The sequence below is a fragment of the Bombina bombina genome, chromosome 10, assembly GCF_027579735.1.
Source record: "Bombina bombina isolate aBomBom1 chromosome 10, aBomBom1.pri, whole genome shotgun sequence".
Classification (NCBI taxonomy): Eukaryota; Metazoa; Chordata; class Amphibia; order Anura; family Bombinatoridae; genus Bombina; species Bombina bombina.
The window spans coordinates 131508898-131529288 of NC_069508.1; the positions used below are offsets into that span (position 1 = coordinate 131508898).

General features: G+C 39.8%; 1 protein-coding gene across 1 annotated transcript in view; it reads left to right on the forward strand.

Moving 5' to 3' along the window:
* The window catches only part of USP33 (ubiquitin specific peptidase 33), a 315907-nt gene that overhangs the window by 264270 nt on the left and 31246 nt on the right, over positions 1 to 20391 (forward strand). Inside the window, exon 22 of the mRNA XM_053693333.1 lies at positions 19529 to 19597. Within this exon, the coding sequence (XP_053549308.1) occupies positions 19529 to 19597 (69 nt within the window). The remainder of the gene's footprint in view (positions 1 to 19528; positions 19598 to 20391) is intronic.

The following is a 20391-nucleotide window of genomic DNA, read 5'->3' on the forward strand; positions in this document are numbered from 1 at the left end:
GAGGGATGTGAATCCTACTCCTGATTGTCTTTTGTTTGTGTAACTAATCCCAGTATTGAGCTCTCGAGGAATCGGGTCTCTGACAGGCTGGCCCTGTTAGTGTTTCTATTCTTTTGGCGTTTCGCCTGCAGGTGCTGCCTAATCTTCCTTTTGGAAATTATTTTCTTTTCTGGGATTTGGATACTAGCGATTTTATGGTTGCGATGGTTGTTGCTTCCGGCAGAAGTCACACAAAAAAAAATGTTAAGACAATATTTAAGCCTTAGAGCTTATTTGTCTGTCGTTTGTCTGTTTAGTCTAGCCCTGCTAGGGGTTGGGACTTTCAGTTAAGCCCTTGAACAGTTCATTGTACCCTGGTCTGCAGGCTAGTCCTGGTTGGGTACTAGTTCACTCTGTTCTTTTGATGTTTATATCAGACATGTTGTATCCTTGTCAACAGACTGGTCCTGTTTTGGTACTAAGTTTACTTCTTGTTAATTATTATAGCGGGAATTGGTAGTTTGACCGACAACGTATCAGCGTATGTAGACTGGTTTCTACAACGTTATGTGATTACACTAGATTCATATATCAAAGATTCCCCAGATTTGATTAACAAATTATAACAAATTGGGAATCATGAGGATGTTATCTGGATCTCTTGTGATGTACATGCCTTATATTCTAATATTCAACATAATTGGGGTATTAAGGCTATATCAAAATATTTGTTAGATGATTTCTATATCCCTGCCCTGCAGAAGGAATTTATTCTACAAATGATCACATTCATATTAGAGCACAATTATTTTGTCTTTCAAGATGAATATTATTTGCAGGTAATGGGTACTGCCATGGGGACCAGGTTCGCTCCGAGCTTTGCTTATCTTTTCATGGGCATGTTTGAAGAAAGATATATCTACAGCTCGGCATACGGCGCGAACCTGGTCTTCTATGGCAGATATATTGATGATCTTCTATTTTTATGGAGAGGTGATATCACCTCTGCCGAATCGTTTGTTGCATATCTTAACTCTAATAAGATGGGTATAACTTTCTCTAGCAATATTGAACAAAAATCTATAGTATTTCTAGATTTATGTTTGTCTTTCTCCAATGATAACAGAATTATTACCACCACACATGTTAAGACTGTTGATTGTAACAGTTATCTCAATTATAAAAGTAACCACTACAGCTCCTGGTTAAACAGTATACCATATGGACAGTTTAAAAGGATACGCAGAAACTGTAGTCATATTGAAGACTATGAGCAACAGAGTATGATTTTAAAGACTCGTTTTAGGGAAAAAGGCTATCCCCAACAAGTGATTGATGCTCGTTATGAGCGGGCAAAAACTGATGATAGAGAGTCTTATTTTAGATCAAGACCTAATAATATTAATAACACAACCCATCAACCGAACCCGATCTTTATTACTCAATTTAATGTGAATCATATGAAGATTAAACGCATTATAAAAAAAACATTGGAACTTGGTCCAGAGAGACCCGATCCTTGGCAAGCTAGTAGATTCGGAACCTAAATGTGTTTTTAAACGAGCCCCTACACTTAAAAGTGTTTTGGCACCTAGCAAAGTTGTAGTCCATACTAATAGAGTTAATAAACCTGAAAGAGTGACTGATTATAATTACCGTACGTCATCCAAAAAGAAGGGAGTAGCAAAATGCCACCTGACAAACTGCAATATGTGTAAATACATTAAGCCTGGTTCTAAAACTTTTTCATCAAATATTACTAAAAAATCTTACAATATATATCAATTTTTGACATGTACATCTACATATGTAGTGTACCTGTTAACCTGTAATCTTTGTGGAATCCAATATGTGGGTTGGACCTGTAGGCTCATCAGAAACAGATGGAACGAACACTTTAGAAATATGAAAAATAAGCTTCAAAATCATAGTGTCCCTAGACACTGCAATAACATACATAATGGGTCCTTAAATACATTTAACATTTGTCCACTCGAAATGATCCCTTTTCCCATCTATATAATAGATTCAATAGATTGAGACAGAGGGAAACATATTGGATATATAAGGTCAAGACTATGTTTCCCTCTGGTCTCAATCTGAGCATGGATTTAGCCGCATTCTGATGTCTTGTCCCCCCCATCAATTGCTCCACTATTTTATGCTCCAGTATTATTGTTGACGTAGTTCCCATTACTGACCACCTGGGTATTGGTAGACATAGTATCACATCGGGTCCGCATCGCACTTCAATTCTCCCCTTCATAGATAGTCTCCCTCTGTCCATTTAGCATTTATTTAGAGGATCATTATCGTTTTTGATCTTCCAATCCCCTTTGTCACATTTCCCCCACCCTGTCCACCCTCACAGATTATGGATGTATACAGCCCCAAGGTGCGAGTATATAATGTACTGCCTTGACTAGACTCATATTCACGTAATGTGGATTTTCACTTTATATAAGCACATCACTAGTTCTATCCTTTGCACCGTCTCGTTCACACTCATCCCCACTCTTCTCTGCACACTATAAAAATCCAACACTTTAATATTTTTTGCGGCGATTATGATTTTCCCCACACTTATATACCCTCTTTAGTTGTAGTATAGTTTAGTATCAATATGTGTATTTTATATGTGTATGTACTTCCTTGTGTGTGTGTGTGTGTGTGTATATATATATATATATATATATATATATATATTGATTCTTTTTACATCATGCATTATTGGTGTAATCTGATATATGTCAATTTTCGTTCACGTTGTAGTAGTAGTAGTATCACTCATATTGTTCCACTTACTGATTTTATGTAACAAGTTGTTTCATTGCCTCTGTTGACAGTGAGAATTTATTACGCCCCTAAGGGTTCCCCTATATTTGGCTCACCTAAGCTTATTATAGTATTTACAACACGCCACTCTCCATAGACATTTATTTATATTATTACACTATTTATTGCCATAATCGCTAAGATGCCAGTTTAGTACATTCCTTTTATTATAATGATTGTAATTGAAAGTTGTATATTATAGCCCCCACTAGACGTGCGGATGTCAGCAATCATTGACATTACTTTAAGCCACCACTGATTGGATTTCGTGCGGATGTCCGCAATTATTCACATTACTTTAAGCCACCACTTATTGGTCAGAACAGACCTATCATAGGAGGTCAGCATACCACGTTTTCTTTGTTGTTGTTTTTTTCGTACAGTCACACCCATCATCCATATCGTTATTACGATTGGTATCTGGTTAAATTCCCTCCCCTCTCTTGAGGATGACGTAGTAGATTAAATATATGTCCTATAAAAATCACGCTTTGTGTGATACTTAGACAGACAAGAGATTATGGCCAGCTTTAAATAAACGCTATATGTACTGGCTATTAACATCTCCTCCTCACTGACCACTTATAACAGTGTAGACGGAACTGGGTAGCACTGTGTCATCTGCTGCGCCCCTTGTTCTCGTCATAAACCATGCCCCCAATCCTGTCATTATGATGTTTCTAACAGGCACTCGAACAAAATGAACTATTTAACTATGAGTTGTTATAGTGAATATATATCAGCATCTTGAACATGGACAACACTTTGAATTGCAGCAATAGACATTTGGTTCTGTTGGATAAATAGTGGTCTCTTTAACCAGCCTAATATCCCTGTTTGCCGTGACCTCATCTTTTGGAACATACCATTTTTAATGGAATGTAGGGAATACCTTATACGAAGTAATTATGTTTGCAAGTATAATGAGGTTTTATATTTATATTTATTTTTTATTAATTATATAATAATAGGATTTTAATTATTGGAGTACCATTCTGTTATCTTTGGAAAAAGGAAAATTTTATTTATTGGATTGTGGTTGTGTGTATATATATATATATATATATATATATATATATATATATATATATATATATATATATATATATATATATATATATATATATATATATATATATATATATATATATATATATATATATATATATATATATATATTTATCCATATGCCATTTGGTATGAACTGATGGGTGTGCATTTGACACCTCTCCTGATTGGTTGAATTTAGATATAAATATGGCAGCTATGAGAGTTTGTTAGTTTGTATAGCCTGATGAAACAGTGCTGTGACACTGAGAAATGTGTTGCTGTTGTTTTTAAACTTTTTTAAATACATATTTTCACTCTCATTTTGCTGCCTAACCATTATTGGAAAGAATGATTCCTTCCATTTGTTCCTGGGATCTCTGGACTCCCCCTGGTGGAACTAGGACTCCATCTGCTGACTACTTTACCATTGAGCCTACCGGACCTTCATCCGTTCCTGGGATCTCTGGACTCCCCCTGGTGGGACGAGGACTCCATCTGTTGATTGTTTTACCATTGGGTCTACCGGACGACTGGTTGGTTCCGGACCGCTTATGCTGCACATTAGTGCTTTATACCACGTGAGTAAGATTCTTAATATCTACTATCACCTTTTGTGGATTAGTCTTATCTGCACCATGTGGCGCCCTCTATCTTCTCTGTTCTTGTTAAGAGGTTGTTTTCTTGTATTTACAAGTTATAGGAGGTCCTTCTTTCCTAGATGTCAGACTCATCCTAGTTTGTTTCATCTTGATGGGCCGTCCGTCATTGGTTCATACTCTGTCCTACGTGTTTTGTCCCTGCATAGCTTGCATGGCTAGCTGGGTTTATGAATCTTGCTGTGGCAGTGTATTTGTAGTTCCTAAGGTTCTTTGGACAGGAGCTGGAGTCCTCTCTTCTGAGGGGGATCAGTTGACTGCTTGGAGATCTTCAGTACCTGGTGAGGGGGTGATAGTTCCCCTCTATTGATACTCCTTTGTGGATCGATTTATCATATTGTACGATCTCCTTCGCCCAGTGCTTTTTTCCTCTTTTTGAGGTTTGCTGCCCCTTTCTTTCCTAAGATATGGTGAGTCCACGGAATCCTCAATTTCTAGTAGGAATATCACTCCTGGCCAGCAGGAAGAGGCAAAGAACAATACAGCAAAGCTGCTATATATGTCACTTCCCTTACCCATAATCACCAGTCATTCTCTTTGCCTGCGGTGCAAGGAGGAGGTGAAGTTTTGGTGTCAACATAACATCGGTGGCGTATATCAACCACCAGGGGGAACTCAGAGTTCCTTGGCCATGACAAAAGTGGCCTGGATAATCCAGTGGGCGGAGTCTCAACTGTAGTCTTTCTGTGATCCACATCCCAGGAGTGGACAATTGGGAGGCGGATTTTCTGAGCCGACAGACCTTTCATCTGGGGGAGTGGGAACTCCATCCGGAAGTATTTTGCAGTCTAATCATTAGTTGGGGCAGCTAGAATTGGATTTCATGGCTTCTCGGCAGAATGCCAAGCTAGATAGATAGATGCTCTGGCGGTCCCTTGGAATTTCAGTCTAGCTTACATATTTCCTCTGTTCGCTCTCCTGTCAAGAGTCATTGCTCGGATCAAGCAGGAGAGGGCGTCAGTGATTCTCATAGCGCCGGCGTGGCCTCGCAGGATCTGGTATGCAGATCTAGTGGAAATGTTGTCTCTACCTCCATGGAGACTCCCTCTGAGGAAGGACCTTCTACTTCAGGGTCCTTTTCTTCATCTCGTTTCTCTGAAGCTGACTGCTTGGAGATTGAACGCTTGATTTTATCTAAGCGTGGGTTTTCAGAGTCGGCCATTGAGACCATGATTCAGGCTCGTAAGTCTGTGACAAGAAAGATTTGCTATAAGATATGGCGTAAATATCTGTATTGGTGACAATATAGAGGCTACTCTTGGAGTAGAGTCAGGATTCCTACAATTTTGTCTTTTCTCCAGGAGGGTCTGGAGAAGGGTTTGTCAGCTAGTACTCTGAAAGGTCAGATTTCTGCGTGGTCTATGGCGTAAATATCTGTATTGGTGTCAATATAGAGGCTACTCTTGGAGTAGAGTCAGGATTCCTACAATTTTGTCTTTTCTCCAGGAGGGTCTGGAGAAGGGTTTGTCAGCTAGTACTCTGAAAGGTCAGATTTCTGCGTGGTCTATTTTATTGCATAAGCGTTTGGCGAATGCGTCAGACATGCAATCTTTTTGTTAGGCCTTGGTTAGGATCAGGCCTGTATTTAAGCCCGTTACTCCTCCTTGGAGTCTTAACCTTGTTCTTAGAGTTTTACAGCGTGCTCCGTTTGAACCTATGCATTCCTTCGATAATTAAGATATTATCTTGGAAGGTTTTGTTTCTTGTTGCTATTTCTTCTGATCTGAGAGTTTCGGAACTCTCAGCTCTGCAGTTTGATTATCCTTATCTTATTTTTCATTCTGATAAGGTGGTTCTACGTACTAAATTAGGTTTCCTACCTAAGGTGGATTCAAACAAGAATATTAATCAGGAGATCGTGCTTCCTTCTTTGTGTCCTAATCCTTCTCCTACGGAGCGTTTGTTGCACAACCTAGATGTTGTGCGTGCTTTAAAGTTTTATCTTCAGGCGACTAAGGACTTTCGTCAGTCTTCTGCTTTGTTTGTTTTTCTGGGAAGCGCAAGGGTCAGAAAGCTACGGCTACTTCTCTTTCTTTTTGGCTAATGAGTATAATTCATTTGTCCTGAGAGAATCACTGCTCATTCCACAAGGGTTGTTTCTTCTTACTGGGCATTTAAAAATGAAGCTTCTGTGGAACAGATTTGCAAGGCTGCAACTTGGTCCTCTTTGCATACTTTTTCAAAGTTTTATAAATTTGATTCTTTTGCCTCAGCTGAGGCTTCTTTTGGGAGAAGGGTTCTTCAGGCAGTGGTGCATTCTATTTAGGTCTAGAAAATAAATGTTAGGGGAAAATGCAACTAGGCATCGATCCCATAGGGGGCGCTTCCTAAGTATATACTACTAAAAATATATATGAATAATAATTGCTATAAAATATACATATAAAAAAAATGGTAAAAAAATTATAAAACAACCATATATCACAAAACAGATATTGGCGGAATATAACAAAATAAAAAAATACAGTGATAAAGTCTTAGGGTTCCAGTGTTGTGGCCGCTCTCTGATAAAGGATGGTCAATCCCTGGGATGCGAAATTCTGAAGAAAAAAAGAGACAGAGGCGCCCACATGGCCTAGTACCGTCAGGCAGATGGATATTAGAATATATGAGAAAGCGTACTCACAAACGCAGCGCACCCAATAGTGCTAGTGGGGCAGACTGAAAATATTCCATACAGCAGCAAGTGTATCATAAAAACATATGTCTTTATTTAAAGACAACGCGTACTAGGCCATGTTGGCGCCTCTGTCTATTTTTTTCTTCTATTTAGGTCTACCTGTCTTGTCCTTCCCTTATCTGTGTCCTCTAGCTTGGCTATTGATTCCCACTAGTAATTGATGATTCCGTGGAATCACCATATCTTAGGAAAGAAAACATAATTTATGCTTACCTGATAAATTTCTTTCTTTCCGGATATGGTGAGTCCATGGCCCACCTTTTATTTTTTCTAAAACCTCAGGCACCTCTACACTTTTGTGTTATCATCTTTTCCATTTTTTCTTTGGCCGAATGTCTGGGGATTATGGGTAAGGGAAGTGACATATATAGCAGCTTTGCTGTAGTGCTCTTTGCCTCCGCCTGCTGGCCAAGAGTAATATCCCCACTAGTAATTGATGATTCTATTGACTCACCATATCCGGAAATAAATTTATCAGGTAAGCATAAATTATGTTTTTCGCTTCCCCATGTCTTTTGGGGTAGGACTTCTGGTCCTCTGATTGAGGAGACCCGGTTCTTTGGGACCATTTTTTCCTTGCAGTATCCTCCTTTTGATCCTTATATTTGGGGATCTGGGGGATTGTTATGCAGTCTTTCTTGCCGTCGCCTACTAGGAGCATTCTTGGGATGATTGTTCATTTGTTAATTCCTTGTGCTATTCCGTTTCTGTTCTGCTCCCAGGGGTTTTATGACCTATGGGTGTTCAGTTTCTCTGCACTATTTAGCTGTCTTTGGTAAGGTAGTCTTGTTCTACCTTTTGTCCTTTAGTGCCTTTTGGGACTTTGGTTCAGGTTAAGGCTTTCCATGTAGGACGTGATATGGAATTTTTCCTTTCTTTTGCTTTCCTCCATTGGTAGAGTTTTTTTATACGGCACTTTGTCCTCTTGCAGCCTGGTAGCCACTTTTGTTTCGAGTTATGCTAGGGGCTTCTTTCTGTTTTGTCCTTGAATCTTTCCATATTTTTGTTCTCCTGCTTTTGTTGAAGTAGTTTTTTATAGGGAGTCCGGGTTTTGTCATGCTGTGGTGCCATCAGAATGGGCCGCATTTTTGTTCCCGCCCGTGTGCATTTAGTGTCCTCTATAAGCTTGGGTATTGATTTCCCAAAAGTAATGAATGCAGCTGTGGACTTTCCCTGATTAAGAAAAAAAACTTAAATTATGCTTACCAGATAATTTTCTTTTCTTCTGAAGGAGAGAGTCCACAGCTCCCCGTCCATGTTTTTTCATGGGGCGGCCTTAATTTTTTGTTCTTCTGGCACATTTTTTCACCCTGTTATTTCTCCTACTGTTCCTTGTTCCCTTGGCAGAATGACTGTGGGATGAGGGAAGTGGGGAGGATATTTAAGCCTTTGGCTGGGGTGTTTTTGCCTCCAATTGGTGGCCAGGTTCTGTATTTCCCAAAAGTAATGAATGCAGCTGTGGACTCTCCCCGTGTGGTAAGCATAATTTAAGTTTTTTTTTTTTTGTTACAAATGGAATAACAAGGTCTGTATATGAACTGAAACAAGGGGGCAGTTTGCAGAGGCTTAGATACAAGGTAATCACAGAGGTAAAAAGTGTATTATTATAACTGTGTTGATTATGCAAAACTGGGGAATGGCTAATTAAGGGATTATCTATCTCTTAAAACAACAAAAATTCTGGTGTTGACTATCTCTTTAAGAACATTTTAACTATACATGAGAACAGGCAACCACCGCCTTTCCCTTTAAAGCAACAAAATAAGCAATAAGCCATCCACATAAAAAAAATCAGATTTGCCCCTTAGCACCAATTGCAAATAAAAAGGTAAGTGGCATTATTTGTGCCAGTAGCATATGGACATTGGGGGAGTGTAAGGACCACCTTAATATTTAAGCTCCAATAGCAAGGTTTAACTTTGGAGTGCTGCTTTAAAAAAATAAATTGAGAAAAGGAAACAGACACAACATATACATGCAATTTAATAAAAAAACTACTGCTATTATTTTCCGTTTCTTCTTCCTCTTCATATTTGTAATTTTTCTCATGGACTAATAAAAACGTAAGGTTTGCATTATCTATAAATGAAGGTATTGTGTATTTCCTTCTAAATACAGGAAGAGTCCACAGCTGCATTCATTACTTGTGGGAATACAGAATCTGGCCACCAGGAGGAGGCAAAGTCGCCCCAGCCAAAGGCTTAAATACCTCCCCCACTTCCCTCATCCCCCAGTCATTCTTTGCCTTTCGTCACAGGAGGTTAGCAGAGAAGCGTCAGAAGATACCGAGTAGTTCCTTTATGGAGGGTAGTACTCTTTGAGATGGGACTGGAGTTTTAAGTAGTCTTGTCAGCCTCTCAGTGAGAGCATTGATGAAAGTTAGAGTCTGGAGATGCAGGGAGAGTCTTTTTGCGAAACCATCCAGACTCATTTTAACAGCTCCTTAAGCAATCAGCATTGACGAGTTTCGCTGCCTGCTTTCTTCACTCAAATCCATGTCAAAAGCGCTGCTACAATCTGTCAAACTTGAAGGACTGTGTCGCTGTTCCACGTCATAGATTCCGGTAAGATCGTTTAATTTTTAACATACATGTTAACGATAGAAGACAGGGTTCCAGTGGGACTCCTTTATCTTTATGGAATCAAGGGTTAATATCTCCAGAGGGGGATTATTGAACAGTGGGGTCTTGTTAATCATGTTTATGTGATGTTGACTGCATAGGCTGATACGGAACATACAGGTACGCAGTTTTATTAAGCTGGCATGCTTTTCCTTAGCAGGGGCGGTCCTGCATGAGGCACCATGTGACTGGGAGTAGTGGCTGCGGAGAAGAGTTAATTTTTCTACCTATCTGGGTCATAGTAGGTGGTCAGTACCCCAGCCATTGGGGGTTTAAGGTGCCAGTTGTTTTTTGGCTAAAAATGTTAATTAGAATTATGGAGGATTCTGATATTCTAAAGGATTCCTCTGATGCAGATTTTGATACCTGTGTATGTTGTGAGGAGGCCTGGGTAGACCAGCCCGCTCAATTATGTTCTGTATGCCGTAATAGGGTGTTCTCTTCAAACAATGTTGAGATGTTAGAGACCACTGAGCCATATACCTCCGAGGATTCCTCGACACGTGAGGTGCAATCCCTAGAATCTTCTCCTACATATGCAGTTCCCCTAAGTATCATTACTCCTTCGTCTGAGGGAGACTTTTTTTCCACTGGAGGTTACTGCGCATTTTCGCATGGCCTCTTCCTGCTACATGCAAGCGAAGGGTTAATCCGTGCTCTCCTACCCATGGGCCGTTGTGTAAAATGACGATTGTGCCCGATCAGTCTGGGGATGCGGTTCCCTCTGAGGCTTCAGAGGTAGAACCTCCGGGGTCGGCGTCTCCTGATTTAACTCCTCCGACTGAGGGGAGCTTGGCATTTAGATTTAGAATGGCACGCTTGCGTTTACTTTGAGAGAGGTTTTGGCGATGTTAAAGGTTCTAAGTCCTGATCCGCCAGGTGGATATCAGTCCTCTAAATCAGATAACGATCTTGATTAGATGAGTGGGGAGGGTTGGATCCTCTTTTCTTTCATGTAATTAGCAAGAGTCCATGAGCTAGTGACGTATGGGATATACATTCCTACCAGGAGGGGCAAAGTTTCCCAAACCTCAAAATGCCTATAAATACACCCCTCACCACACCCACAATTCAGTTTTACAAACTTTGCCTCCTATGGAGGTGGTGAAGTAAGTTTGTGCTAGATTCTACGTTGATATGCGCTCCGCAGCAAGTTGGAGCCCGGTTTTCCTCTCAGCGTGCAGTGAATGTCAGAGGGATGTGAGGAGAGTATTGCCTATTTGAATGCAGTGATCTCCTTCTACGGGGTCTATTTCATAGGTTCTCTGTTATCGGTCGTAGAGATTCATCTCTTACCTCCCTTTTCAGATCGACGATATACTCTTATTTATATACCATTACCTCTGCTGATTTTCGTTTCAGTACTGGTTTGGCTTTCTACAACATGTAGATGAGTGTCCTGGGGTAAGTAAATCTTATTTTCTGTGACACTCTAAGCTATGGTTGGGCACTTTATTTATAAAGTTCTAAATATATGTATTCAAACATTTATTTGCCTTGACTCAGAATGTTCAACATTCCTTATTTTCAGACAGTCAGTTTCATATTTGGGATAATGCATTTGAATCAATCATTTTTTCTTACCTTAAAAATTTGACTTTTTTTCCCTGTGGGCTGTTAGGCTCGCGGGGGCTGAAAATGCTTCATTTTATTGCGTGATTCTTGGCGCAGACTTTTTTGGCGCAAAAAATCTTTTCTGTTTCCGGCGTCATACGTGTCGCCGGAAGTTGCGTCATTTTTTGACGTCCTTTTGCGCCAAAAATGTCGGCGTTCTGGATGTGGCGTCATTTTTGGCGCCAAAAAGCATTTAGGTGCCAAACAATGTGGGCGTATTATTTGGCGCCAAAAAATATGGGAGTCGCTTTTGTCTCCACATTATTTCAGTCTCATTTTTTCTTTGCTTCTGGTTACTAGAAGCTTGTTTATTGGCATTTTTTCCCATTCCTGAAACTGTCATTTAAGGAATTTGATCAATTTTGCTTTATATGTTGTTTTTTCTCTTACATATTGCAAGATGTCTCACGTTGCATCTGAGTCAGAAGATACTTCAGGAAAATCGCTGTCTAGTGCTGGAACTACCAAAGCCAAGTGTATCTGCTGTAAACTTTTGGTAGCTATTCCTCCGGCTGTTGTTTGTATTAATTGTCATGACAAACTTGTTAAAGCAGATAATATTTCCTTTAGTAATGTACCATTGCCTGTTGCAGTTCCCTCAACATCTAAGGTGCAGAATGTTCCTGATAACATAAGAGATTTTGTTTCTGAATCCATCAAGAAGGCTATGTCTGTTATTTCTCCTTCTAGTAAACATAAAAAATCTTTTAAAACTTCTCTCTCTACAGATGAATTTTTAAATGAACATCATCATTCTGATTCTGATGACTCTTCTGGTTCAGAGGATTCTGTCTCAGAGATTGATGCTGATAAATCTTCATATTTATTTAAAATGGAATTTATTCGTTCTTTACTTAAAGAAGTACTAATTGCTTTAGAAATAGAGGAGTCTGGTCCTCTTGATACTAATTCTAAACGTTTAGATAAGGTATTTAAATCTCCTGTGGTTATTCCAGAAGTTTTTCTTGTTCCTAATGCTATTTCTGAAGTAATTTCCAGAGAATGGGATAAATTGGGTAATTCATTTACTCCTTCTAAACGTTTTAAGCAATTATATCCTGTGCCGTCTGACAGATTAGAATTTTGGGACAAAATCCCTAAAGTCGATGGGGCTATTTCTACCCTTGCTAAACGTACTACTATTCCTACGTCAGATGGTACTTTGTTTAAGGATCCTTTAGATAGGAAAATTGAATCCTTTCTAAGAAAAGCTTATCTGTGTTCAGGTAATCTTCTTAGACCTGCTATATCTTTGGCTGATGTTGCTGCAGCTTCAACTTTTTGGTTGGAGACTTTAGCACAACAAGTAACAGATCATGATTCTCATAATATTATTATTCTTCTTCAGCATGCTAATAATTTTATCTGTGATGCCATTTTTGATATTATCAGAGTTGATGTCAGGTTTATGTCTCTAGCTATTTTAGCTAGAAGAGCTTTATGGCTTAAAACTTGGAATGCTGATATGGCTTCTAAATCAACTCTACTTTCCATTTCTTTCCAGGGTAACAAATTATTTGGTTCTCAGTTGGATTCCATTATCTCAACTGTTACTGGTGGGAAAGGAACTTTTTTACCACAGGATAAAAAATCTAAGGGTAAAAACAGGGCTAATAATCGTTTTCGTTCCTTTCGTTTCAACAAAGAACAAAGGCCTGATCCTTCATCCTCAGGAGCAGTTTGTTTGGAAACCATCTCCAGTCTGGAATAAATCCAAGCCTTCTAGAAATGCAAAGCCTGCTTCTAAGTCCACATGAAGGTGCGGCCCTCATTCCAGCTCAGCTGGTAGGGGGCAGGTTATGTTTTTTCAAAGAAATTTGGATCAATTCTGTTCACAATCTTTGGATTCAGAACATTGTTTCAGAAGGGTACAGAATTGGTTTCAAGATGAGACCTCCTGCAAAGAGATTTTTTCTTTCCCGTGTCCCAGTAAATCCAGTGAAAGCTCAAGCATTTCTGAATTGTGTTTCAGATCTAGAGTTGGCTGGAGTAATTATGCCAGTTCCAGTTCTGGAACAGGGGATGGGGTTTTTTTCAAATCTCTTCATTGTACCAAAGAAGGAGAATTCCTTCAGACCAGTTCTGGATCTAAAAATATTGAATCGTTATGTAAGGATGCCAACGTTCAAAATGGTAACTGTAAGGACTATCTTGCCTTTTGTTCAGCAAGGGCATTTTATGTCCACAATAGATTTACAGGATGCATATCTGCATATTCCGATTCATCCAGATCATTATCAGTTCCTGAGATTCTCTTTTCTGGACAAGCATTACCAGTTTGTGGCTCTGCCGTTTGGCCTAGCTACAGCTCCAAGAATTTTTACAAAGGTTCTCTGTGCCCTTCTGTCTGTAATCAGAGAACAGGGTATTGTGGTATTTCCTTATTTGGACGATATCTTGGTACTTGCTCAGTCTTTACATTTAGCAGAATCTCATACGAATCGACTTGTGTTGTTTCTTCAAGATCATGGTTGGAGGATCAATTCACCAAAAAGTTCATTGATTCCTCAGACAAGGGTAACCTTTCTGGGTTTCCAGATAGATTCAGTGTCCATGACTCTGTCTTTAACAGACAAGAGACGTCTAAAATTGATTTCAGCTTGTCGAAACCTTCAGTCACAATCATTCCCTTCGGTAGCCTTATGCATGGAAATTCTAGGTCTTATGACTGCTGCATCGGACGCGATCCCCTTTGTTCGTTTTCACATGCGACCTCTTCAGCTCTGTATGCTGAATCAATGGTGCAAGGATTACACAAAGATATCTCAATTAATATCTTTAAAACCGATTTACGACACTCTCTAACGTGGTGGACAGATCACCATTGTTTAATTCAGGGGGCTTCTTTTGTGCTTCCGACCTGGACTGTAATTTCAACAGATGCAAGTCTCACAGGTTGGGGAGCTGTGTGGGGATCTCAGACGGCACAAGGAGTTTGGGAATCTCAGGAGGTGAGATTACCGATCAATATTTTGGAACTCCGTGCAATTTTCAGAGCTCTTCAGTCTTGGCCTCTTCTGAAGAGAGAATCGTTCATTTGTTTTCAGACAGACAATGTCACTACTGTGGCATACATCAATCATCAAGGAGGGACTCACAGTCCTCTGGCTATGAAAGAAGTATCTTGAATTCTGGTTTGAGCGGAATCCAGCTTTTGTCTAATCTCTGCGGTTCATATCCCAGGTATAGACAATTGGGAAGCGGATTATCTCAGTCGCCAAACGTTGCATCCGGGCGAATGGTCTCTTCACCCAGAGGTATTTCTTCAGATTGTTCAAATGTGGGAGCTTCCAGAAATAGATCTGATGGCGTCTCATCTAAACAAGAAACTTCCCAGGTATCTGTCCAGATCCCGGGATCCTCAGGCGGAAGCAGTGGATGCATTATCACTTCCTTGGAAGTATCATCCTGCTTATATCTTTCCGCCTCTAGTTCTTCTTCCAAGAGTAATCTCCAAGATTCTGAAGGAATGCTCGTTTGTTCTGCTGGTAGCTCCGGCATGGCCTCACAGGTTTTGGTATGCGGATCTTGTCCGGATGGCCTCTTGCCATCCGTGGACTCTTCCGCTACGTCCAGACCTTCTGTCGCAAGGTCCTTTTTTCCATCAGGATCTCAAATCCTTAAATTTAAAGGTATGGAGATTGAACGCTTGATTCTTGGTCAAAGAGGTTTCTCTGACTCTGTGATTAATACTATGTTACAGGCTCGTAAATCTGTATCCAGAGAGATATATTATAGAGTCTGGAAGACTTATATTTCTTGGTGTCTTTCTCATCATTTTTCTTGGCATTCTTTTAGAATTCCGAGAATTTTACAGTTTCTTCAGGATGGTTTAGATAAAGGTTTATCCGCAAGTTCTTTGAAAGGACAAATCTCTGCTCTTTCTGTTCTTTTTCACAGAAAGATTGCTAATCTTCCTGATATTCTTTGTTTTGTACAAGCTTTGGTTCGTATAAAACCTGTCATTAAGTCAATTTCTCCTCCTTGGAGTTTGAATTTGGTTCTGGGGGCTCTTCAAGCTCCTCCGTTTGAACCTATGCATTCATTGGACATTAAATTACTTTCTTGGAAAGTTTTGTTCCTTTTGGCAATCTCTTCTGCCAGAAGAGTTTCTGAATTATCTGCTCTTTCTTGTGAGTCTCCTTTTCTGATTTTTCATCAGGATAAGGCAGTGTTGCAAACTTCTTTTGAATTTTTACCTAAAGTTGTGAATTCTAACAACATTAGTAGGGAAATTGTGGTTCCTTCATTATGTCCTAATCCTAAGAATTCTAAGGAGAAATCATTGCATTCTTTGGATGTTGTTAGAGCTTTGAAATATTATGTTGAAGCTACTAAGTCTTTCCGAAAGACTTCTAGTTTATTTGTTATCTTTTCTGGTTCTAGAAAAGGCCAGAAAGCTTCTGCCATTTCTTTGGCATCTTGGTTGAAATCTTTAATTCATCTTGCCTATGTTGAGTCGGGTAAATCTCCGCCTCAAAGGATTACAGCTCATTCTACTAGGTCAGTTTCTACTTCCTGGGCGTTTAGGAATGAAGCTTCGATTGATCAGATTTGCAAAGCAGCAACTTGGTCCTCTTTGCATACTTTTACTAAATTCTACCATTTTGATGTATTTTCTTCTTCTGAAGCAGTTTTTGGTAGAAAAGTACTTCAGGCAGCGGTTTCAGTTTGAATCTTCTGCTTATCTTTTTCATTAAACTTTATTTTGGGTGTGGATTATTTTCAGCAGGAATTGGCTGTCTTTATTTTATCCCTCCCTCTCTAGTGACTCTTGCGTGGAAAGATCCACATCTTGGGTAATCATTATCCCATACGTCACTAGCTCATGGACTCTTGCTAATTACATGAAAGAAAACATAATTTATGTAAGAACTTACCTGATAAATTCATTTCTTTCATATTAGCAAGAGTCCATGAGGCCCGCAACTTTTTTTGGGGTGGTTATGATTTTTGTATAAAGCACAATTATTCCAATTCCTTATTTTATATGCTTTCGCACTTTTTTATCACCCCACTTCTTGGCTATTCGTTAAACTGAATTGTGGGTGTGGTGAGGGGTGTATTTATAGGCATTTTGAGGTTTGGGAAACTTTGCCCCTCCTGGTAGGAATGTATATCCCATACGTCACTAGCTCATGGACTCTTGCTAATATGAAAGAAATGAATTTATCAGGTAAGTTCTTACATAAATTATGTTTTTTTTTATCGTTTATATGTATATAGTTATAGAAACCCAGTCCCGAGCTCTAGGGGGGGTTGTGTTGTTTAACCGGCAGGATCTGTTTGTTTTAGTTTGCACACCCTTTTTGACATCCCTTTTTGTGCGTCTAACTTTTTCATTTCGGATCAGTTTCGGATAGTTTTATTTTAGAGCTTGGGGTTCTTGTGAAAACTATTTTTAGGAAAAAGTTTCTTCACTTGGGTTGTATCGACTTTGATGGTTGTGATGGTTGGAGTCTTCCGTTGGAAGCCTCTTGGTCTCTGTTCGGGGTGAAGATTATCTAGAGATGAAATTAAGCCTCAGAGCTTATTTTCCTTATTTTGTTTATTCTCAGTTTTCCTAGCACTGCTGGAACTTGCCATTTGTTTGTTTTTTATGACAAGACGTGTCGTACCCTGGGTGACGGACAGGACCTGTTTTGGGTATCCGTTAAGTTTTTTTCTTCCATTCTACTCTAGAGAAGGTGCTCTTTCTAGTTATTCTGGTCCAGACAGAGCAGGCCCATCCTTACCGAAGGACAGGCAGTTGATGCTGGATCATATAGGTCTTTGGGTCCTAGAGGCCAGGGTTGAGTTTTTCATTCTGTCTTTCTGGACTAGGTGACTTTTGGAGTCTTGTCGCGGTACTCTTCGCAGTGTCAGTACACTGTTGGTGACTGGTCCAATAAGGGGAGAGGTTTCCCGTCCTTTTTGGGTCCGATGATTTTTAAGCAGAGCTTATTAGATCTCTGTTCAGGGAGAATACACGGTTCTCTCTACCTGGATTTAGGAAGAAGGATATCTTTCCTGTCTTGATCAGTCCAATCAGCCTGGTGGTTATCTCTGTGGCCTTGCAACTCGAAGGTTGATGGTTCAAATCCAACTGCTGTCGCTGGATGTCCATTTAAAGCGTCCTTGTTTAATCAAGTCCGGTTCTAGGGACTGTTTTTTCTTCGGAACCTCGCTTGAATCCTAAGTTTTTTGGGGGGGGATCTGGGGTTAATGTGGCAGTAGCCTGTTTATAGTTTTTGCAGTGGCTCCCGAGTCTTGGCGGTCCTGTTTTTCCCAGCGTCTGCTAGTAGACATTTTGGGTTTTGCTTCCTGCCGGTTCCATCCTCAGAGACCTGAGTCCTGGTGTTGGATGCGGCTTGGTCTTTCAAGTTAGAATACTTAATTGGGTTCTGTCCTCCAATTCACCTTCAGGCCTTTGTGGGCGGTGATGGATTCAGCCTACTTGGACTACTGGTTGGGGAATCGTTTCTCCAGTGTTCGGTCCAGATCTCCTGGTGTTGGGGATTTTATCCTAGTCCCCCGGGGCAGTTTTGACTTAGTCTCTTCTCTGTCAGCAGGGTGAGGGTGTTTTCCTGGTGAGGGAAGTCCCATAGTGTAGTGGTTATCATGTCTGCTTAACATGCAGAAGGTCCTTTGATCATGATCCAGTAGGAGTAGTGCAGTGCCTTTGAGCTGCACTAGAGGAATTGCTAAGTAGAAGAGTTCCTCCTGCGTAGACAGGAGGGTCTCGAATTTGGTGGTGGGTGGAGGCCCACTACGGCCCTTGCAGCAATCCCTTCTCTGAGCATGCTCTTCCAGAACGGATGTGCCTCACGATCATCCATTTGATCTATCTATCCAGAGTTTTGAATGTTTTCTGAGGAAAGAAGATCGAGTTTCTTTGCCACTTCCTGTTAGCAGGAGGTTAATATCCCATAAGTAAGGATGAAATCCGTGGACTCGTCATATCGTAGAAGAAATGAATTTATCAGGTAAGCATAAATTTACTTTTTTTCCAGGCCTTCCCATCTCTAGTAAAGGGTCTTTTCATATTCAAGGGAGGGGGGGGTATTGTCTGCTCTTTTTGCTTTCCAGCCTATTTCAGTGGGTGCCCAAGCCTAACCTTTCAACGGTGCTAAACTGGGAGCTTCCAAGTAAGTTTTTAAATGTCAAGCTGAAAAAACCCAGACCGGCACCACTTGTTGAGTATAAAAGCGAACCTCTTTATTGTCAAATTGGTTAAAAAATGGTGAGCACACCATGGGAAAAAAGGCAGTAGAAAGCTCAGTGTTAAAAAGTGTAACCTGGGCCCTAGTGAAGTCATCGGGCCCAGGTTGTAGCCGTTACACTTTTTAACACTGAGCTTTCTACTGTTTGGTATGATTGCCTTTTTTTCCCATGGTGTGCTCACCATTTTTTAACCAATTTGACAATAAAGAGGTTTGCTTTTATACTCAACAAGTGGTGCCGGTCTGGGTTTTTTCAGCTTGGCATTTTGGACTTTCATTAAGGTACCTACAGGGCACACTGTGAGTATACTTTCATATTAAGGGCGTCAGCGTGTATCCGCCTTTAGCACCAGGAGCCTGGATATATTAAACACTATTTGCAGTGTTTGGAAGGCAGGAGACAGAATGAGACACGGATTGGTGAATGTCTACACAGAAAGGTGCCAGCGTGAGAAGTCAGCATGATCGGCTCTATTTTCCTCAGTAAGTGACTTTTATTACATTATTCATTAGAAGACCTTCTGAGTTTAAGATTGTTATTGGGAACCGGAGGCTGCCACACGCAGTGCACACACACATTTGTGCATAATTAACGTTCTGTTCTCCGATTCAAGTGCTTTGATCAATGCTACTATAATGTAATATTGTAATATTTGTGAATCAAGGTTGGGAGAGTGAGAGGAGTGTTTTAAGTTTTTAAATGGTTTTATATTGGATTTTTAGATCTGTATCTGTGCATATTATTCTTTATAGTAGTGTCTATTACATGCAGTTATATGAAAATTGGTGTATACTGTCCCTTTAATTTTTGGTAGACTCATATAAAATGTGCATTAGCAATAATAAGCTTGAAATCTCAGGTTCTAATCTCAGATTTTACATTTATTGTAGAATGCCCTGGTTTGATTGACAACACAAAAATATCCGTTACTAAATGTGGGCATGTAACTTTGAAGCAAGGTAAGTGTTTTTTTTTCCCCCTATTAAAACATGCCAGGTATTCTTTAGACAACAATGCACACAACTTCAAAATTAATTAGGTCTTAATTTACTATAGCATGATCTGTCAGGAAGTGTACGTGAGCAAAGTCATATTTGGTCACTTTGGTTTAGTTTGAAGCTTCATGCATGCCCATTTGCTCCCTATTTTAATGAAAACCATTGCTTGAGTTTTTTCACCCAAACATATTGCCTACTTAATCTATAAATAAACAGACTATGTAGGAGGTAGTGTTCTTACAAGCTGTGAGTTTGGACTTTACCTCTCTGTATTAAATGATGCACTATTAGAGCAGACAGCTGACTTGTACTTTACAGCATGCATCTATGTTCATGTAATACCGGTTTTCCTCCTGCTGTGTACTACTCTTTACTACAACAAAAACTATCTGTAATAGACTACATGTTTTTAACTAATATACTTCTAAGCTTTTAGTAGTTATTTTAGGCGTTGAATTTGGGCTTTAATTCTCCTTTAACCTGCACTGTATTAATCACTGCCAATGGCATATGAACAGTCTAGTGTGTTAACTGTTGAATTAAAGGGACCGTAAAGTCAAAATTAAACTTAAATTATCTGGATAATTTAAACAGCATTCCAATTTGCCTTTTTGTATAATTTGATTCATTATCTTGGTAATCTTTTTTTTTTAAGAGTAATCCTAGGTGAGCTCAGGAGTGTGCACTTGCCTTTAGCCATTTGTCAGCAGTGTTTGCAACATTGTTTATAGACTGCTAAAGACACGTGCACGCTT